The 24,142-nt window shown below is 39.6% G+C and overlaps 1 protein-coding gene across 1 annotated transcript in view; it reads right to left on the bottom strand.

The window, feature by feature from the left end:
- Nucleotides 1-19,383, bottom strand: part of LOC124276127 (ryanodine receptor-like) — a 202,291-nt gene extending 182,908 nt beyond the window's left edge. The window contains 1 exon segment of the mRNA XM_046711794.1: nt 19,061-19,383. Coding sequence (XP_046567750.1) covers nt 19,061-19,120 — 60 coding nt within the window. The 5' untranslated portion in view covers nt 19,121-19,383.
- Between the last annotated feature and the right edge of the window lie 4,759 nt (nt 19,384-24,142).

The raw sequence follows: 24,142 nt of genomic DNA, 5'->3' as shown, positions 1-24,142 counted from the left end.
AAATTCTGTGACATCACATAACCTTGACATAGAAGGTTTGACCCTGAGCCTGTAATTGCATTTACACATAGCTAATGTAAAGTATTCTCCAGGAAGTTGACGCTCCGATTGCCAGTGTCACTGACACTAGTAACCGATTCATTGATCAGTACATTAACCAGTTCCACAGGCTATGGACGTAGGTTTCAGGATGGGAATTATGAGAGCTAGCAATGAGTTAAGCCAGACCAACAGCATGACCTGGGGGCACAACAGACCATCCATCTCATGCAAAACATGTTTCACATTAAATACTGTTTTGAGAAGCAGTCATCTACCAGCTGTCTGTTTCCAACAACATTCCAACCATTAACGGCACAAATACCATTATAAACTTATAGCAGTTCAAGGTGGAAGGCTAACATTACTGACGGATGAGTACAGATAGTAAGTAACTGAACTCAAATTAACATGTATGTTTCTTCAGAGTTCCGAATGGTAGCTGGCATTTTAAGCTAGGAAATTTCATTGCAACCTACCCTGACACCCGATAGTTTGTTAAAAACTGTCTCTGTTCACCCAGCAGAAAATGGGTACCTGGTGGGATAAGTCATGTGACTACTAACTTTCTAGCGCCTCACAGGCAGCTTGGGTTATCTAGGATAACAATAATGAGCATTCAACTTTAGCGCAGAATATGAAGCCGGGAAAGGTTGGCTATAAATATTCTTCTTCTTATTATAATATTACTGGCTGTATCTGAGGTGGGTGAGGTGAAATTGGGTTTAACGTCGTGCTTGAGAATATTTCGCTCATATGATGACGTGCATGCGTGTGTATGTGTGTGTATATGTGTATGTGCGGCTGCTTCTACTAGCCCAGACTTAAGCTGGTTTTATAGTGCTAGCTCACTGAGATACCATGCCGCAGTGAAGCATGAATACCCCACTCAGACACATTATACAGACTCCGAGCCGACCAGTCCTTGTTGTACCCATTAATGCCGGCCAGGCAGGAACCAACAAGTACCAAAGAACCCGCTCAAACTCTAACGACTACACCTCGGAGGCGGTCTACTGGCTGTATCTGAAAACGATTATAGCTTGAATGTATAGATGAAATATTGCTCAACTACCTTCCACAAAGGTAAAAACAAAGACAAGATACCACATTACACATGATGCATACCTTAAAATGACAATTTGAGAAAACTTTTGGAGGGAAGAATATTCATACATATGGACAAAACTCATTTTCACATTGTTCGGGATAATTACAAAATAGATGACAGCAGTCCATGTGAACTTCCCACAGCTTGCGTGAATGTCACATTTCCGGCTCTAAGCAGCATATTTCCTGATTTCCCTGGACAGAGCTGAGACAATGTAATTGCATCAGAGCAATATGACAGTCTCAGGGTCTCGCTTCATAATGGCTTGCTGTGATTAGACACAATTCCAAATGGGACCAAGGAACATAGCTGAAAGGACAGGCTCATCAATCATGTCGGAAGCACAAACAACCTTGAGAGATGGACAAGCATGGAGGGAATAATAACGATCTGCTTCGGCTGCAGCAGGTTATCTCAGAGTAAGAATAACACAACTTACTGACTGAGTTTAGTTTTACGCCGCTTTTAGCAATATTCCAGCAATATCACAGCGGGGGACACCAGAAATGGGCTTAACACATTGTGCCCAAATTACCGGGTCTTTGGTGTGAGAGCCAACGAAGGCTAAGAATAACACAAATATCAGAGAGAAAACAATAGGCAAATGGACTGCATCAGAATTATATCCTAATCTGTCTCACAGTACCTGAACCTTATCATTTTCCTTACTGCCTAGCCTTCCCTGCAATGCTAAAGCCCTCAAAAAGAAGTAAGTCTAGATTTCCTCAGGTTCAGGTTCTGAATCTGACATCTCATTGGGGCTCATTTTCAATTTAAATGGGATTATTTGTTACTATCAAAGCATTAGTCTTAATTTTATCCTTGCAACAAGTGCTGGTCAAAACATGTACACACCACCTGAAGAATCACAGAAATTAGAATATTGCATAATTCCAAATTTGTTGTACTTTCCAGGTGAAGTATTTTACAGGATATTCCTATGGGAACTCCTGAAATTGTTCTTTGAGAAGTATTTTGCTCGTCTGATATGGACTCGATGTAAGACTGTGTGGTAAGAATGTTGCTCCCAATAAGGTGTCCTTCTTACCCAAAATCTTTGGTTTCATACAGGGATATTCCAAGGTGATTCTAATTGTTCCTTAAACCCTATTGCTGGTCTGAAGAGGCAACTATACAGAACTTTCTATTTGTAGCATGTGTCTCCATACAGGGATATTCAAAGGTGATTTTAATTGTTCCTCAAACCCTACTGCTGGTCTGAAGAGGCAACTATACAGAACTTTCTATTTGTAGCATGTGTCATATATATTCCCACAGGTACTCAGTCAAAAACTGTTCCTTAAACCCTATTGCTAGTCTGAAGAGGCAACTATACAGAACTTTCTATTTGTAGCATGTGTCATATATATTCCCACAGGTACTCAGTCAAAAACTGTTCCTTAAACCCTATTGTTTGTCTGAAGAGGCAACTATACAGTACTTTCTATCTGTAGTACGTTGTATGATGCGTATTCCCAGGGGTACTTGGTCAGAAATTGTTATTGAAACCCTACTGCTTGTCAGTAGGGGCAACTGTGTACGAATGAATACTCATGCTCTTTATATGACACAAGCAACAAGGTACCACCACAGGGTACAGAAATAACTTTAAAATTGCTAGTGTACACACAAGTGGCACATGAAAATCACTTGCCTGATAAGATATCCTCTATACTGGGCTGAAAATCTTGATTGTTTAACTAAACAACATAATTTTCATTGGAAATTATTTTTTTTTACATTGAACTTTTTTTTAGTAAAATATGTTGCATTTCAGAGACTAGTTGTTAGTCTACACATGGTCAAGCAGGGCAAATATCCATGCTTCAAGTGCTGGGTCTGAGACCTCACCAAAACAACCTTCAAGGTCCTTCAGCAACTCTTGATGCAGATGCACCTCAACCATTATGACCCAACATGTGTAAGATGTTGTACAGGATGGTGTAGTCTGTCTGATAGTCCCTTAACCACATTACTTTCCCTTCCACCAGCCCTTTCTGCAATGCTAAATCTCTACATGAAGCAAGTCTACATTTCCCTGGGGTTCAGGAATCTCCTATCTCACTGGGACTCCTTTTAAATTAAATTGGCATTCTTTGTTCCAATCAAAATTATACAAATTCGAAACTAAGCGTTGGTCTAAGGATGGTGCTTTACTGGCTTCTCTAAACATAACCTTGGTGCCACATGGTTGAGACACTTCGGTGGGGAGATAGCTCTCATTCATGCCCGATGTCAGATATCAGAGAGATTTATTTAAACATGATCACATCAAAGGTCAAATCACAAGATACCAAGCAGAAGAACTAAAATGGATGCTGACCTAGTAGGTCGAAGGTGAGGTGAGGTGAAACAGGTTTAACTTGAGTCCTTACATTTATACAGCGACAGGTGCAAGCTGCTTGTACTGCTCTAGACTAGAGCTGGTCTTTAAGTGCTAGCCCAGTGAAATAGCATGTCGCTGTTCAACATGATTATTACCAAGCCTACCACGACTTGCTTCTTCCCTTAATTCCAAGCACCAGGCATGTCAACAATAAGTAATAGAGAGTACCTCTTTTGGTATGATGAGTGATCCATGGGATCAGAACACCAACCTTTCTCTCATCAAGCTGACACTCTATCCACTAGACCACATCAGTTCAGGAGGTTTAAATACATGTAAGCATTTCTACTCAAGCAAACTGCTGAACTCTCAAGTTCCATTCTTCTGAATATGATAATCTTCAATTCCATGTAAATACAATCTATTTAATATCATGTAGATATCTAAAATAATTAATAGTATTTCACAGTCAATTCATTTTACCTGGTTTGGTACGGACAATCCAAACTTGAATATATATTTTACAAATATTACTGATTGGCCTGAAAGAAAAGCAATTTGACTCCACAGTTAACAATTGCATCTTACCGATATTAGTTATATTTTAATCAATCTAAAACCAATCAATTTCATTCAATAAAGTTATTAACCAAAACTATTTCTGAAAATAATTCCATCAAATCAACAAAAAATATGGAAACCAATTCCATCTGGCCAAAATATCATCCTCAGATTTGATGGAGCTTTCAACAAATGCCGCTGACCCAAGACATTGTAACAGATCTGACAAAAGCCACATCATTTTCTGGACACTGATCTCCTCATTTTGGCGTAGTACCTCAATAAAATACAGATCATATTCTTTAACGTGGCCAACACATTCCGTTCAAGATGCATGCTAATCCGATCTGTCACATATTCCCAGCTTGCACTGATGTCTCAGAATGGAGGGTACAAATCGGCCCAGTGCTGTCAATTTAATTCTGGGACCTTTCCGAGGGACATTTCTTGGCAGTGCCCTTCACAATTACATTACAGAGAGTGAAGATTGATTGGATTAGATACATCTGCCCCACAGCCTGAGTCAGTGAACTCTCACTTGATGGTATTCTCGGAACTACAAAAGACAGTATAGATTTCCATGCTAAAACTTTCACTGTAACATTTCTCACTCTCCGTATTCTTGGAAACGAAGTCATTTGCTGCCAATAATCCTTGTAGATTTGTGATGGCTCTCTCCATCAATCGGTGCTATGGAAGTTTCTCAAGGGAATATAATGTTCTGTTGCTGAATCTACAAGACTGAGTGAGTGAGTGAGTTTGGTTTTACCCCGCATTTGGCAATATTCCAGCAATATCACAGTGGGGGACACCATAAATGGGCTTCACACTGTACCCATGGGGGGAATCGACTCCAGGTCTTTGGGCGACGCAGCGAACGCTTTAACCACCAGGCTACCCCACCTCCCCTCTACAAGAGTATGGTGGTCCAATGTGTGATTTGTGGCAGTTCTTGATCTGTTCCTTTGACAGATCTTAGGTCTTGGGTAAAATCCCATGCTTTATCAGAGACTTGCACAGTCCTAGGTCTTTGTAAATTCCCATGTTTAAACACAGACTTTGCATGGTCTTAGGTCTTTGTAAAGTCCCATGTTTAAACACAGACTTTGCACAGACCTAGGTCTTTGTAAAGTCCCATGTTTATCACAGACTTTGCATGGTCTTAGGTCTTTGTAAAGTCCCATGTTTTATCACAGGCTTTGCACAGTCCTAGGTCTTTGTAAATTCCCATGTTTGATCACAGACTTTGCATGGTCCTAGGTCTTTGTAAAGTCCCATGTTTTATCACAGACTTTGCACAGTCCTAGGTCTTTGTAAATTCCCATGTTTTATCACAGACTTTGCACGGTCTTAGGTCTTAGTAAAGTCCCATGTTTTATCACAGACTTTGCACGGTCCTAGGTCTTCGTAAATTCCCATCCCTACATATCACAAAAACATCCCAGCCATGATGATACAGCCTTTTGGATAACCATGATAAGACCTGTATCAGTACATGCAACAAGTTGCTAGATAAGATTCTAGGGGATCAAGTGAGTGAGTTGATTTTACACCGCTTTTAGCAATATTCCAGCAAAATCACAGCGGGGAACACCAGAAGTGGGCTTCACACATCTACCAATGTGGGGAATCGAACCGGGTCTTCGGGGTGACGAGCAGACGCTTAAACCACTTGACTACTCCACCGCCCCAGTAGGGATCAAGTGTGTGACGTACATGGTTAGTGTCACCTGAACCAATTATCATGTTTCTATTGTTAAAAGGGGATGTACGGAATTGGATCCCTTTAGGTATACCCAAAACACTGATCACAGGTTCAAATCCCAGTTCACCTTATTTCCTGGCGTGTCAGCACCATACTCGTGATCTTGGATTTCATTAAAGTGGTAAACATCCAAGAACTTCATCACTTCAAGCTTTTAGTGGAAATCTAACACAAAATCCTCCATGGCCTCATTTGCTTAGTCCTAACAAGGTTTTCGGATCCTCTACAGTCCTTTAGTACAGTCTTCTGTAGTTGGTGGCGGTGGGGTAGCCTAATGGTTAAAGCGTTGGCTCGTCACGCCGAAGACCCGGGTTCGAATCCCCACATGGGTACAATTTGTGAAGCCCATTTCTGGTGTCCCCCGCCGTGATGTTGCTGGAATATTGCTTAAAGCGGCGTAAAACCAAATTCAGTCAGTCAGTCGGTCTAAAGTTGGTTGGTTGGTTTAATGCTTAATGCCACACTCAGCAATATTCCAGGGCCTTCATTTCCGAAGCTCTCTTAGCGCTAAGATACTCGTAAGTTAATGTTAATGTATGGCACTTACGAATATCTTAGCGCTAAGAGAGCTTTGAAAATCTAGGCCCAGCTATATAAGGGCGGTCTGTAAGTAATCGAGCCTGGACCAGACAATCCAGTGATCAACATCATGAGCATCGATCACCGCAATTGGTCTTCTATAGAGCATTTTCCCTGGGATCATCTGAACAAACTGTATCTTTAATTTAATAAAATGATTAAGGAAACCTTGATTTTAGTATTCTAATTGTAAACAGTGTCTTCTGTCAAGAATTATGTTGGGGTCTGACATATCATGAATATTCAAACATTGAGCCAAAACCCTTAAAAACTTGAGACATGTTTTGTGATGCAACAGCTATAACACATCTTCACAATATACTTCCTTGTAGCCATCTATTTCTAACACAGCCAATCACAGACCATACTGAAGACCAAGGCCTTCCAACCCTCTAAACGTTTTTGCTACGAATTGGTCTCATTACGGCACTGATTACATCCAAGATAACACTGAAGGCTGCTATGCCTTGAATTACCAGGCCACATATAGATGACAGTGTTCTTCAGTCAATATCAGCCATTGATTTGGTCAGATTTGTACCAAGCTGACGGCAGCATATGACACATGTAGTGAGGACCAGTGATCTCTATAGCCCCTGGTCTTAACTTGGTTATGCGGAGCGCTGACTTTACGGTCAATAGAAATCGACAGTTTGGTGAAAGAAGTGATTAGGTGAACACTATTTTCGTCCACAACTTCCTACATAGATTTCTATGATGAAACTGCCGATACAAACAAGGTGCCTGAACCAGAATGGACAACACCGGTTTGGCATAGTCATGTTACAGTCAAAACACACTTAACTCTCAGATATTATATTACAGCAGCTGACTTAATTAAGATGAAATTGGAAAGATATAATCCAAATAATCACAAGGGTCTGTCTTTGCTGTCGATGCTGAACAGATATCACACCCTGACTCTGATATGTGTCCTAAGAGTTACTATCATTTTGTCGACAAAAGCAAATAGCATTTGGGTTAGAACTAAAGGGCATTTGGTCCAATGTTTAAGTCTGTCTCCCTGGCACTAGAGAATACATTAAAAAACAAGCATTGTCACTAAGGTGACATAATCCCCCGCCGCAAATTATCAAATCAAACTTATAAAGTAATGAAAGTTTAAGTTAAATGTCAACAAAAACATGACCAGTCAACCTCTCTTGATATCTTGCTCTTTAGGTGTTCAAACACATACATATTTGCAAGACTGACTTTGACCTTGACATGAATGTCATAGTGTATAAAATATGCAAAAATAGTACTAAAGTCTTGAAAGTTTGAAGAAAATCCAGTGAAACCGTTCTTGAAATATCTTGCTGACAATTCAGGTTAACATGCTGAAATCTTCAAAGTGTCGCTGTGACCTTGAAAATTAAGTGAAGGTCACCAAAAATTGACTGGGCCCTGCGCCTTCCCTGGATGAAGCTTGGTGTCAAATATGAAGAAACTCCAGTGAATGGTTCTTGAGATAGCTTAACATGCAGGTTTACATGCTGAATATTCAAAGTGTCGCCATGACCTTGAAAATTATGTGAAGGTCACCAAAATCGACTGGGCCCTGCGCCTTCCCTAGATAAAGCTTTGTATTGAATATGAAGAAAATCCAGTGAACGGTTCTTGAGATAGCTTAACATGCACGTAAAACGTTCAAGTCCCCTTGTGACCTTGAAATAAAGGTCAAGGTCACCAAACCTGACATGGACCTTTCTTATACTGTGATGAACCTAGGTACCAAATATGAAAAGAATCTAGTGAACGGTTCTTAAGATATTCCAATTCGTACGTACGGCTGTACGTACGTAGTGACGGACGGATAGAGCCTAATACTATATCCCAAGCTTCGCGCTAAACGTGCGGTGGGGGATAATTAATCCAGGTTAAGTACAAACTGATTTGCAAGTCTGACTTGCCACATATCCAGGTTAAGGATTTTATTGGGGTTCCTCTGCATTACACATATATATATTTTTAAAGTATCATCATTAGATAACAGATCCCTAATGCATGAGGTTGACGGAGCACCTGTGAATTTTAGACTTCCATTCTCAGCAATCAGGTGTCTTCAAGCATTTTTTTCTGAAAACAGTTTATTTATTTATCCATATATATTCATGTCTTAAAGTTTCAACTTATAGTGCTTATATGGGCCTTGTCTTTCCTCTCTTATCATTTGTAAATTATACTACACAAAAGTAATTAAAGAACACTAGATATTATAGTCATGGGAGGTGGGTACTGCAACATAGTCTTCAAATGATGGGTGTTCTCTAACTTATTTTGAGTATTATATATCACAGTTTAGTAAACAGAACCTTACAGGAAACACCTAAATACACAATGAGAGATGTAATAGTCAACAATCCCAAAATGTTAAGATACTTAAAGATAGTTACTATGCATCAGATAAAACAGGAAAAAAGATGACAAGACACTCAATTATATTTAATCACAAGATGGTTTTGACAATTGAAAACCCTCTAAAATATAATATCAACAAATTTTAACTTTCAAATTATCTATTAGGCCAGACAAATTTTATTTCTTGTTTTACGGATCTGCCGGTCATATTTTTTCAAGAATAAGACTGGCGATTTTTTTTTTTTTTCCCTCATGCCTTTAGGTTGTCTGAGGACAAAAATCAGTAAAACAAGAAATAAAATTGGTCTGGCCTTAACAGCGATTGACATAATCAACTATCAAACAGCAAACAAATAATTTTTCTGGATAATGAGCTTAGTGATCGTAGCATGTATTTTGGTCACGGAATGAAGGTCATGGAAAACAACAAGTGATGAGATGATATGGATTTTGTCTTGCCTATCGTAAATTAGACTGTCTTACATTCCCGGATTTACTATAATACAAAAGCGCTAAATAAAAGAAGTTTAAATTTTTGTCAGGTTCTAGATCTCCCACCCCACTGGATCTCATTTTCAATTATAAATGGACTTCTTTGTTGCCATCAAAATTATATATCTTCAGAGACTAAGCATTAGTCTAATCACAAATGTAAACTAGTTTCAATTTGTACACCATAACAGGCTTTGTGAAAACACATTAGTATGCTAGAATGAACTAGGCACTTGGCATCATGTTCTGTCAATTATCTTGTATTAATGGACAATTATTAGCTTAGTTTACGAGTCCATACAGAATGTTAGTATATCCGGTCATGCTTCGGACTAATGGCCTACATTGTAGGATGCCACAACACATTCCTTCTTCAACAGCTGAAAACATATTCATGTTTCTAGGACAAAATTGTGAAATAGTCATCCCCTTCAGAAATTTGTCAAACATCAGTTTTTTTAATTTAATTGAATTTCTAAATTTTCACCTCTCAATTCCGTAAAGCAAATACTTGAAATAGTGAATTTGTGAGTATGGTTTACACCACTTTTAGCAATATTCCAGCTATATGATGGGCACAATGTTTCCTGTAACATAAAGGGAGGAATCAGACCTGTGTTTTCGGTGTCACGAGCGACAGCTTCAACAACCAGGCTACCCCACAACTCTCCTTAACAATAAGACATCTTTCAGAAGCCTAACATCCTCCCTAGAGAAACATCTGTTCATTATATCCAATCCATCACCATCTCCCGTTTCATTTCAATGAAACCATTTTAAATAAAGCACCACGATCCAAATTTACGATATTGGACAATCAATATCTGCCCCACGCACACATACCAAGACTGACCGTACCGCTCTGGTCAATGGCACTGATAACACACCAGACACATGGCTATCAATAATGCATTGTCTGACAACGTCCACCTTTCCATATAGACAAACTCGCACACCAATAACTCTGTGAGCATGATCAGTAGTACCAGCGCTTCCAGTGAGGTGGGTCCGGAGGCTGGCTACATTATTACCAGTCCTGTTGGACGATGATGGTGCAATATGATTGTGCTGATGGAATCAATGATAACAAATGTTGTGTACAGGACTGCTACACTGGTTACAATCAGGATGATCTGCTGTGGAAGGTGTGGGAGCAGATGCTGGATTATGTAACAATTAACATACTTGCCATGTCTGTCGGCAGACATAGTTTAGTGTCTAATATGACAAAATACTGTTCAGACCTAGTTTGGAATTTAATATAACAGCCTATCTAATGTCTACTAAAGTACTGTCGGAATAGAAAAAAAAAATGTTTTAAGCTATTACTCTGTATCCCTAAAATTTACACTATTGCAAATAGCATATGTCGAAATAACCCACATCAGCCTAACTGGGCGTTCAGTGGGATGCGTAATAGGATATCCAGAAAAACATGTTTACTCATAAAATCGGGCAACCCTCCTACCTGTTTCTTTTTATAGTGATAGTGAGACTCCATGGTAGCTACATACTTAATAGTTTCAGTATTAAAGTTATTATTTTTAAGTTAGCGATCGTTTATAATGAAGCTAAGTCTAATTTCCAAATGGGTGTTTAAAAAAGTGTCCTTTGTAATACAATATCATACAATATGATCGCCCTCTAATTTGCATAAAGCCATGGTCTGTTCCAAATAAGTCGATTTGGACTTAGAATAAAACCGCATTGCTCATTTCTGCACTAATCTCTCCTGAGTAAAGTCCAATTTTCACGTTTCCTATCTCCCTACCACTGAGACTATAGTTAGGCCGAACTTAGTTTAACAAATATTTCACACTTTCACATATTATCTACATAAATTGTAGATGTAAACATGAAATAACAGTTTTTTTCTATTTCCGACAGTACTTTAGTTGAAAGCATAATACAAAAACATTAGGGACCACCGATTCTTTAGCATTTCAACAGTTATCTGTCATAGCATGAGAAATTAACTACAAACACTTGTTTTTAGGGAACTATTATTGCCATAGAGGCAGAGGTAGGCATTAAATGATGAAAGTTTAAGACCACAGTAGATCCAAATATTTTCAACAGTGTTTTCTGAGACTGTAGGAGAGATTCTACTGTTACTTGTTATTTTATAAACAGAAATATCTCCAGCAGCTCAGGGGTGGAAATAACCCATTGCCCAACGACCCAGTCCAGTGTTTTTTTCTGTCATGCAAGCAAATTTGTATATCACACTGTACTGGTGTCCAATTGACTTTCCAATGTTAACTCACTCACTCGTCACCTGTAGAGATTTCTTCATCTGTGAAGAACAATGAAATGCCATGAAATATGGAGGACTGACCAGGGCTCGAAAAATTACAAAATCTGCACTACTGAAAGTAATATGAACTTTCCACTCGTCCTTCTAAAATTGTACTTTCCCTATAGATCATGCATCACAATGAATATAAATTTAATTTATTTTATTTCAAAATGTTTGCTTGGAATAAAACTACAATAAACATTACTTTGCCTTCTGTACAAAATCTTTGACAAAATTGAATTCGTTTCACCATTTACAATAGCTGAACTTCAAGGAAAAAGAAAAATGTTACTTTTGGGTCAGAAAACGTACTCGTCCTCTAGGATGAGCAAATTATGTTTTTCACTTGCCCGAAACAAATTTTACTCGTCAATACGAGCGGACGAGTGGAATTTTCGAGCCCTGCTGACTGACTGCCTTTGCTTAGACTCACTGATTATCTTCCCATTGCTAGATACCTGGCTTTATCTGTGTAGCTACAGAGTATTCCTGACTACAAAGTCAAAACACTATCCAGCCATTTCCCAAACATACAAAATGTCAATGTCATCTTGCAAACTGAATTTAGAATCTAACCTTCATGTCACTTATATGTCACAAAATCACTTTTAGTCAAACGAAAAGTGTAAAATTAATTTTTTAAAAACAGCAGAGTTAAGGTCAATTATACTTCAAGTCTGAATTTGACCTTTAATGTTTGCTACTTGACTCAATGTCGATAATCTGCCCAGTTCAGCTGACTACTTCTGACCTTTACTCCAACATGAAATCAAATCAGTGATTACTGCCGTTGTAATGTCACAGTTATGCAACTCGAGAAATGAAATCATGAAAATAAGTACAATCAATATATACTGACAAAACCCGTGAAGATCAGGGTTAGAATTGGTCTTCAGCAACCGATGGATGTCGTAAGAGGTGACTAACAGGATCTGGTGGTCAGTCTCGGGGACTTGATTGACACATGTCATTGTATCCCAATTGTGTAGATTGATGCTCATGCTGTTAATCAATGGAATGTCTGGTCCAGACTTGATTATTTACAGACCGCATATGGCTGGAAGGTTGCTGAGTGCGGCGTAAAACTCAATTCACTCACTCACTAAACAACAAACATATACTGACAACATGCATAAAGAATATGCTTTTCCATAAAGTTCTGAAAATGTTTGTAGCCTTAAATGAATTTGTTGACAAGTTAATCCAACTTTACAAAGATCCATTAAGGTGATAACACAGCAGACAAATCAAGCATGTTTAATTGAGTGAGTGAATGAGTGAGTTTAGTTTAACGTCGCTTTTAGCAATATTCCAGCAATATCACGGCGGGGAACACCAGAAATGGGCTTCACACAGTGTACCCATGTGGGGAATCGAACCAAGGTCTTCGGCGTGATGAGCGAACGCTTTAACCACTAGGCTACCCCACCGCCCCCTGTTTAATTGAAAGAGTAATAAGAGAGGTGTTGGTGTTGGTGTCTGTAAGATGATTACATAATTAGAACGGTTGTTTTTTCATGAATATTGGAGCAGGTTACTGACTGATACACCAAATGTGGAGGATTGAATACTTGTTAAACCATCCCTGCTGCAAAAATACACAGAATTCAGATTTTTTTTTCAACCATCAAACTTCATATCTGCAGCCTATTCCAGGCAATATGAACAAAATGTCATTCAAAGTAACAATAATGTAACAAAGTTTGTACAAATGTATCACTGGCTATGATATAATGGGTGACACATGCAACACTGTTGTAATGTAGTAAGATGTTTGTTGTTTTAGTATATGTTTAATAACAAGTGATATTACACATGAATACAGGCTCAAAACCTTTTTCATTTTGATAACCATAACATAGTCTGTCCTCCATCTGCCCCTCATATAACCACACAACATTATTTGCCCCTCATATAACCACACAACATTATTTGCCCCTCATATAACCACACATCATTATTTACCCCCTCATATAAACACACATCATTATTTACCCCCTCATATAACCACACAACATTATTTGCCCTCATATTACCACACATTATTTACCCCCTCATATAACCACACAACATTATTTACCCCCTCATATAACCACAAAACATTATTTGCCCCTCATATAACCACACAACATTATTTACCCCCTCATATAACCACACAACATTATTTGCCCCCTTCATAAACCACACATTATTTGCTCCCCATATAACCACACATCATTTGCCCCTCATATAACCACACAACATTATTTGCCCCCTCATATAACCACACAACATTATTTGCCCCTCATATAACCACACAACATTATTTGCCCCTCATATAACCACACATTATTTACTCCCTCATATAACCACACAACATTATTTGCCCCCCTCATATAACTACACAACATTATTTGCCCCTCATATAACTACACATTATTTGCCCCTCATATAACACACATTATTTACCCCCTCATATAACCACACAACATTATTTACCTCCTCATATAACTACACATTATTTGCCCCTCATATAACCACACATTATTTGCCCCTCATATAACCACACAACATTATTTACCTCCTCATTATATAACCACACATTATTTGCCCCTCATATGACATTGACATTACATTATTTGCCCTCATATGACCACATAACATTATTTGCCCCCTCATATAACCACACAACATTATTTACCTCCTCATATAACCACACATTATTTGCCCCTCATATAACCACACATTATTTGCCCCTCATATAACATAACATTATTTTGCCCCTCACATGAGCAGGCACGTAGCAAGCCACTTTTTTCATGTAAGCCCGATAGGTTGCAAAGCTTTATACTAGTATTTATACAGTATTGAGGGCTTGCCCAACCTTTTTAGCAACAATCCTGTCTAAGCCCCGGCTTTTTTTCATAATGGTAGCTACACCCCTGATGAGTATGCAACTTTATTTGCCTCACCATATAACCACACAACATTATTCACCCTGAAATGTAACCAGATTATAATTTGCCCCCTATTAAAACATTATTTGCCCCTCGATAACTTCATATTTTCCACCTCAAATGAGTACATAACATTAATTGCCCTCACATAACCACATAAAATTACATTATTTGCGACATGACCACATAACATCATTTTGTCCCCTCATATAACCTCATATTTTCCGCCTCACATAACATTAAATGCCCTCATATAACCACATAAAATTTTCCTTCATATGACATTACATTATTTGCGACAATATGACCACATAACATTATTTGCCCCCTAATACAACACACAACATTATATATAACCACACACAGATGACATTTCATTAATTATCCACTTCAACAGAAACAGCATCAAATGTAATAAAACAGGTGAGTTGCAATCAAACGCAAATTACTTTTCCAGCATCCTATTTCATCAATAACTGACCTACTGGAAACCCCCTTCTCATCCAATTTTCCCCATTGGAAATAATTTCCTGTCGGAATGTCTGCCCTGTTTCCATCAAGGTTCATAACAGTTCTCTATTGACACAAATCGGCCTGATTTCAAACCAGCGGTAATGGTGTTTACTCTTCCTATTGGCAGTGTCAGCTGTCTTCAACAATGATCAAACAATCAGAGGATTTACAATGCTATTAAACCATGACACAACATGTCTATTTAAATGTTAAAGAGATGCCATGTACAGTAGAGGTCGCACATCACTGGAACACGTGAAACTATGTCCACAGGTTGGGCTAACTTAACAAGCGTATGCTCGATGTGTTCTTTCCTTTTTCTGTCTGTCAATGTGTTCTGTCAATGTGTTCTTTCCCTTTCTGTCAATGTGGGGTAGTCTCAAGTGGTTAAAGCGTTGGCTGGTCACCTTTTCTGTCAAATGGAGACCTTTTTCTGGGTTCTTCAATTTGCATCCCCAAATGGGTACAATGAGTGAAGCCCATTTCTGGTGTCCCCCGCCGTGATATTGCTGGAATATTGCTAAAAGTGGCGTAAAACCAAACTCAGTCAGTCAGTCAGTCGTTCCCTTTTCTGTCAATGTGTCAAACTTGTGGTTATTGTTTAACTTACATAATTAGGATATTCATTAACTGCTTGATTATTTTATGTCCTGAGATTTATATAGTATTTCCTTTGATAGCATATCGGACAAAAAAATAAATGAGATTCAATTTTGTAGTTCTCGTTTTCACGTTTTTAACATAACATTTTAACATTGCATTCAACACAAGACTGATGTAAAATTAAGCCTTGTTGTATATTTGCGTTCATTTCTATCATATTCCAGAAGACTGACTGACTGAGTTTGGTTTTACGCCGCTTTTAGCAATATTCCAGCAACATCACGGTGGGGAATACCAGAAATGTAGGGATTTGAAACCGGGTCTTCGGCGTGACGAGCCAACACTTTAACCACTAGGCCACCCCACCGGCCCTATTCCAGAAGAAGAAATTAACCATAACTAACACCATCATACTCGGATGGAACTCTTGTATTCCAATAGATGCCATGGCACTCAAAACAACCTGATGCATCAAATATCCATAACAGTATCATGGCCCAGCCTTTATTCTTTACATTTGGAACTTACCTTTTTATGTTCATTTCTAAAGTACAAACATTTAATATAGTAGTCTGAATGCTTTGCTCATTCATACTTAGAACATAAAAGCTGATACGCTGATTGGCTCACATGATGCATTGTCAATTCTTTATACAGGGGCATTATAGCACAGTAAAAGATCTGATTTAAATTGGACTGGATATTAAATGGCTCTAGTGTTGTAACAACACATCTCTATGTGTGTCATACAGTCCTCACCTCAAATTGACCCATGAAGATCCGGGTTAGAATTGTCGTAAGAGGCGACCAACAGAATCGGGTGGTCAGGCCCTCTGACTTGGTTGACTGACTAACTGACTGACTGAGTTTTGGTTTTACGCCATTTTTAGCAATATTCCAGCAACATCACGGCAGGGGACACCAGAAATGGGCTTCACACATTGTACCCATGTGGGGATTCGAACCCTAGTCTTTGGCGTGACGAGCCAACGCTTTAACCACTAGGCTACCCCACTGCCCCACTTGGTTGACGTCATTGTTTTCCAATTGTGTAGATCAATGCCCATGATGTTGTTCAGGTTATTGTATAGCCACAAAATTACTGGAATATTGCCTGAGTGTTACTGGAATATTCCAAACAACCAAGCAAACTTATCTCAAATCAACATCACAATACCCAGTATGATAATGAAAACATGATACTCGACATCATCGAAGGAAATTAGAAGCATTCCAACAAAACAGCAAAGACATGAGGGCTCTTGTGCATTCAGGTAGAAAATGATGTTTGACAATATATATTAATATCATGTTTAATAACAATATCCGGTTTCTTGTATTCAGATTAATGACATTTCCTAATTAGTAATGCACATTCTTGAATTTCATCAAACTCTGCAATGGTACATCATTGTATATATTCTAAGCAGGTCAATAATTGTTAATAGGTGGTACATAAATATTTTCCATTTGTCTGATCACCTCCGTGATGTAGTTGTTAATTATCTGCCTACGTTTTCAAAATTATTTCTATCGTATCGTGCATATTTTATCTGTACTTACGTTTGGGCTAGTACAATCTGGAGCCCTGATGCACATACACAGAATTCTCATCAAACTCTTAATGGCGAAATATTCTCAAGCATCACTTATTGTTATAGGTGGTACATTATTTATTCCATTTGTCTGATCAACACATGGGTACAATGTGTGAAGCCCATTTCTGGTGTCCCCTGCCATGATATTGCTTGAATATTCCTAAAAGTGGTGTAAAACCATACTCACTCACTCACTCACTCCATTGGTCTGATAAACAATTCGATGGAACATCACAAAAATGATGTTTTTCAAGCAAACAAGTGACTTGTTTGTAGTAAATTGTACACCACCTAGCATCATCTCCTGGCAGTCTCTGATGATGAGTCACAAACATATGTCCAGGATATGATTAGAATCATACAATGGTCTCGGCCACTGACAAAGTCTTGCTATAATTATGGAAATGCATGTTGATGAATAGAGGTGTGACGATACAGAAATTTTACGATACGATACGTATCGCGATATCATAGATTCGATACAATGCATATCACGATATGCTATCTTTAGTTATTTTCTTTATAAAAAAGTATTTTGATAACAAGAAACAGTGTAAATTTTGACATAACCGTCAATTTCTGGTGAAAAATTCACAATTTTAAGGTCAATGATACATATCACGATACGGAAAAAAGTATCGATATATCTATTGTCAGAAAAAGTATCACGATTATCGATACTACGATATATCTTCACAACTCTATTGTTGCATGTATTTATATCCAAATTCCCAAACACACACAGTAACTAAACACGGAAGCCACTTAACAGTATTTACCACATGGTATACCAACAGCTGTCATGTTTCACATCAACAGTGCTATACTGTGGTATGTGAGAGGCCCCAGGCTGATGATCCATGGCCATGTTATCATGGTCATCTCGCATGAATCATTATTCATGAGTATTGAGATGATATGACTTTAATGAATGACATATACCCCCTTTTTCATCTCTTTGTCATATTTTCCAGGCATCGAACAAGATTTGTAAGACTAAGAGCAGAAATGATTTCACTTTGTCATGTTTGAGAGTGGGCATTAAATCCTGAACTTTCCTCACACATACTTCATATCCACTTACTCAAAATCTGCAATATCAGAATTATCATTGTAATATGTTGTTGCTAATTCTCTTTTTAATGCTGTCAAATATCAATAGTCAATAAGAACAGCTGCAGTGAATGAATAGATAGAACTGAAAAAGACAAATGTTTTCAAAGAAATAATATTCATTCTGAAAATATAAAGGTGATGGGCAACCAAACATGATATCATACTGCAGGGATATTATGCCAGTGATTTAATGCACTTACACCAACTACAAGATCACTGAAGCATATCTAGTTGTTTTCCCCTGGCAGCTGTATTTCATACAATGGGGAAATATAGATTTAATGTTAAGTACGTTTTAAACATCTGTAACCAAACTGGATTTTTCACATATATAAAACAACTCAGTCTCTACGACTGTTGAAAGTGACTTGTGTTCTAAATTCTGAATTTCCAAGTGACACGGGCGCCAAGTTTAAAAAACCATGTCTTATCGTATGGAACGAATCAACGCCGTTGCTTCTGAAGACAAGCATGGGGAATAGTATTTTTGTCTTCACCTCCGCGCGGTGCTTAGAAGCCATATGCCCTTGAAGATGTTAGCTGACTGGTACTGGCGGCTGACGGCATGTGTGAGTGCGGTAACAGGGGGTATACCTATCTCATGTAACGGTACAAGCTATGCCTGGCAGTGGTAGGTTAACCTTAGCGTTCACGAAACGCCATCGGCTAATCACGCTGGTCGATCTTGTCGGCATGGTCGATAAGTGTTGGAATAAACATGCACTGGCACACATTCATTAATAATTACAATAAAGACTCACCGTTCTGAGAAACGACACATCATCTTGTTCCGACCCCCCACCTTCGGCCGGGTCCGCCATCTTTGCTGGCTATCAGGAACCTTCGATGGTGTATTCCTAGTACCAGCGATTGGTGGCAGTCCGTAGACACTTCACGGCACTAACCAAAAGGGATCGATGTGTGGTAATCAAAGCTTATACCTCGTACATTCCGGAATCATAAGTTACATCGTTGTCGAAACATCTCCGTGCTAACTTGCGACGGCCACTGCCAGAACAGCAGGCAACAGAGAACAGCCTCTGAGCGCGTGCGCTTCGCGAGAGAGTAAGCCAACGTTGAAATCGATATGGCTCGCGCCTAGCATCAAACAAGCTAAGGTAGCGAGTAGCAGCATTTAGCTGCTGCACTCCGCATTCCGAGACAGTTTTAACACACCTTGAAAAAAGATATACTACAGTTGCGCAGCTGATATTTATTATGAAGACAGATCGATAATCTAGTCATCTGAATGACCGTATCCACTCTTTGCGGGGAATATTCTTTTAACGTTACTTCTAGGGTGCTTACAGCGCTGAAAACATTTAACGTGTTCTAGCAATCAAAGTTTCATGATGCCGCAGTCATGGATGGTTTATTTTGAAGGAAGCATTAAAAAGCATTTTCTTCCATCCGGCAGTATGTTGGGCGGTGATCGTGGTTGATGGTGGTTGTTTTGTGACAGCTGTGAGAATGCGGTAAACGATCCATCACGAGTTGAACTCAGATACAGTCGTATCGTTAACTGTTAAAGTGGCATTGCAAGCCAGACAGGTGGATATACATAACACATGCTTCCCTGACTATTTGATTGGTTAGATCGATGCAAGAGGACGTCATCGATATTACGTTAAATCATGCATTTTTTATACACGGGGTTGTTTGGAAGTACTGAGCTGGCCACTTGTTGTAAATTGTTACAGGGTGTTGATTATTATATAGCCTACAGTAACAGGTGCTTGTTTGTATATTTCCAACGAGTGAGTGAGTATGGTTTTACGCCGCTTATAGCAATATTCCAGCAACATGACGGCGGGGGACACCAGAAATGGGCTTCACACATTGTACCCATGTGGGGAATCGAACCCGGGTTTTCGGCATGACGAACAAACGCTTTAACCACTAGGCTACTCCACCGCCCCTTACTAAAATGAAGTATGGGTCGTTCCCTCTGTGTATGACTGCCTTTTCTGTGAACACCTGGTGTCAACACATATTTACAGTGATCCATTCAATAATATTTAAAGAAGCGGGTTGGAATTGATCTTCGGCAACCCATGCTTGTCGTAAGAGGCGACTATATTTTCCCTTGCTCGTGATGTTGATCACTGGATTGAATGGTCCAGACACGATAATTTATTGACCCATCCATATAGCTGGAATATTGCTGGAGAGCAGGTTCCAAACAAACGAACGAAACGAATAATTTTCGCTAATATTTTGCCTTTTACGAATTTGAAGATGTTCCGTGAAGTGTTCGTGTCCGATGTTTTGGTATTAACACCGACATTAAACACATATTAGTCTAACTTTGAAGTACGTACATTCACTGACACAAAGGCTCAACAACTACACAGTTGCCCAGATGCTGACAATCTCCAATAAGGAAACGCAGACTCGGAAAGCAGATCACAATCCGATATTTATTTGCAATATGTATAGCGTTGCTTACGTCGCGTTTGTCCTAACGTGACGAATTTATTATTAATAGCTGATTTTATATATTGCTTTCGCAGTCTTTTATATGATTCGTTAGTTTGAAATTATAAATCTATTTATCTATATGGATACGACTGCGTTGTTATTGTTAATATGATAATACACCAATGGAAGGGTCAAGATAGGACACGGTGGACGCGAAACCCGAGCGCAATCGATTGACGTCTAAGCCGCTTGCAAGAGCACCTCTCTGGCATCCAGTATTTCTGGGAGTGACACCCAGTACCACTGTACATAGTATTCCTCTGGAAGCTGCGACCAGTACTTTTGTACACATGTATTCCCCTGGGAGTGACATCCAGTACCACTGTACATAATAATAATCCTCTGGAAGCTGCGACCAGTGCTTTTGTACACATGTATTCCTTTGGGAGTGACACCCAGTACCACTGTACATAGTATTCCTCTGGAAGCTGCGACCAGTGCTTTTGTACACATGTATTCCTCTGGGAGTGACATCCAGTACCACTGTACATAGTATTCCTCTGGAAGCTGCGACCAGTGCTTTTGTACACATGTATTCCTCTGGGAGTGACATCCAGTACCACTGTACATAGTATTCCTCTGGAAGCTGCGACCAGTGCTTTTGTACACATGTATTCCTTTGGGAGTGACACCCAGTACCACTGTACATAGTATTCCTCTGGAAGCTGCGACCAGTGCTTTTGTACACATGTATTCCTCTGGGAGTGACATCAGTACCACTGTACATAGTATTCCTCTGGAAGCTGCGACCAGTGCTTTTGTACACATGTATTCCTCTGGGAGTGACATCCAGTACCACTGTACATTGTATTCCTCTGGAAGCTGCGACCAGTGCTTTTGTGCACATGTATTCCTCTGGGAGTGACATCTAGTACCACTGTACACATGTATTCCTCTGGGAGTGACATCCAGTACCACTGTACATAGTATTCCTCTGGAAGCTGCGACAAGTACTTTTGTACACATGTATTCCTTTGGGAGTGACACCCAGTACCACTGTACATAGTATTCCTCTGGAAGCTGCGACCAGTACTTTTGTACACATGTATTCCTCTGGGAGTGACATCCAGTACCACTGTACATTGTATTCCTCTGGAAGCTGCGACCAGTGCTTTTGTGCACATGTATTCCTCTGGGAGTGACATCTAGTACCACTGTACACATGTATTCCTCTGGGAGTGACATCCAGTACCACTGTACATAGTATTCCTCTGGAAGCTGCGACAAGTACTTTTGTACACATGTATTCCTCTGGGAGTGACATCCAGTACCACTGTACATAGTATTCCTCTGGAAGCTGCGACAAGTACTTTTGTACACATGTATTCCTTTGGGAGTGACACCCAGTACCACTGTACATAGTATTCCTCTGGAAGCTGCGACCAGTACTTTTGTACACATGTATTCCTCTGGGAGTGACATCCAGTACCACTGTACATTGTATTCCTCTGGAAGCTGCGACCAGTGCTTTTGTGCACATGTATTCCTCTGGGAGTGACATCTAGTACCACTGTACACATGTATTCCCCCGGGAGTGACATCCAGTACCACTGTACATAGTATTCCTCTGGAAGCTGCGACCAGTACGTTTGTACACATGTATTCCTCTTGGAGTGACACCCAGTACCACTGTACATAGTATTCCTCTGGAGTACCACTGTACATAGTATTCCTCTGGAAGCTGCGACCAGTACTTTTGTACACATGTATTCCTCTGGGAGTGACACCCAGTACCACTGTACATAGTATTCCTCTGGGGAGTGACACCCAGTACCACTGTACATAATGTTGTACAAATGATACAGTTGCTACTACTACTCCTGGCTCCGTTCTGGAACCCGTTCCACAAAGCTATCTTTATAGCGCTACGGTGGTCGTAAGTCTATGGTGAAGTGTTCGGTCCGCTTCCACAAAGCTATCTTAGGGCTACGGTGGTCGTAAGTCTATGTTGAAGTGTTCGGTCCGCTTCCACAAAGCTATCTTAGCGCTACGGTGGTCGTAAGTCTACGTTGAAGTGTTCGGTCCGCTTCCACAAAGCTATCTTAGCGCTACTGTGGTCGTAAGTCTATGTTGAAGTGTTCGGCCCGTTCCACAAAGCTATCTTAATAGCGCTACGGTGGTCGTAAGTCTATGTTGAAGTGTTCGGTCCGCTTCCACAAAGCTATCTTAGGGCTACGGTGGTCGTAAGTCTATGTTGAAGTGTTCAGTCCGCTTCCACAAAGCTATCTTAGCGCTACGGTGGTCGTTAGTCTTTGTTTTAGCTCTACGGTGGTCGTAAGTCTATATTGACGTGTTCAAGTGACGCCACTCTATTGTCTCACCAGGTTTTCCTTTTACCGAGTAAACCTCTACAGGCAGTTTGTTTGGGCATTCTCCATGAATTCCCATGGAATTTTTCATGGGCATTCTCCATGAATTCCCATGGAATTTCTATCGTAAGAATTGAAAACTTCCCATCCAGGGATTTTTCATCTGAGGAATAGCATTACCGTATATTATAGGTAAAATTGACTTTGAATTATTACTTGTTCTGAAGGTCACTGACACACTTTTGAGAGCGTGATGACGACATTCGACCTTGACCTTTTGCCCATACTACCAGCCGCCATTTATTTTCAATGCTCAACAAGAGTTCCAGTCGATGTTTTCACTGCTGCATGTTGTAATTTATGGTACATTTGTTAAGGTTGGCATCGGCAAGAAAGTGCATAATGGCACAGGTACATGTGACAAATGTGAGTGAGAAATATTGTCAATATTGAACCCAAGTTCAAACGACCCGTAGGTGATTGAACATCAAGAGCTGAGCTCCTTATGACGTCACCTAACAAAGGGCATGATAATGGCCCGTCGTCAAGCAATTTGGGGGCATTATCAAGTTACAGTGGCCCGCTCATTTCTGATAACATGCGGGCGTTTTAATGATAACGCTATCCATTTTAGCTATAAATAGTGCCAATACCTGGTTTTGAACCTGCAACCCTTCACTTACTAGGTTAGCGGTTTTATCCACCAGTCTATGAAGGATCGCTGTGAAGAATGAGATTGTTTGTCAGTATGAACCATGTGTTCCTCACAAGACGGGTAGTGCGGGCAGTGCATGTGCAGGACACGGGTAGCACATGCATTGTGTGTGCAAGGCAAGGTATCAGCTGCCAGTCCCGTCCCAGTTGATTTCAACAGAAAATACCAAATATTAAAATTATATCTAAAGTATATCTTCGGTCGGTTCATAAGTTGGATCAAAACCTCCACCTCAGTTTTGTTTGAAAAAGTAAGCCCACGGCAGAGGGAAATCAGAGTCAGTTTTGATCCTTTACTAATACAGAATAGCACTACATAATTCAGGATAAAACATAAGC

This window comes from Haliotis rubra, unplaced genomic scaffold (assembly GCF_003918875.1).
Source record: "Haliotis rubra isolate DU_JTF1 unplaced genomic scaffold, ASM391887v1 Scf206, whole genome shotgun sequence".
In the NCBI taxonomy this organism is placed as follows: Eukaryota; Metazoa; Mollusca; class Gastropoda; order Lepetellida; family Haliotidae; genus Haliotis; species Haliotis rubra.
Note: the sequence above shows the minus strand (reverse complement) of the source record. Positions and strands in the feature narration are given on the sequence as shown.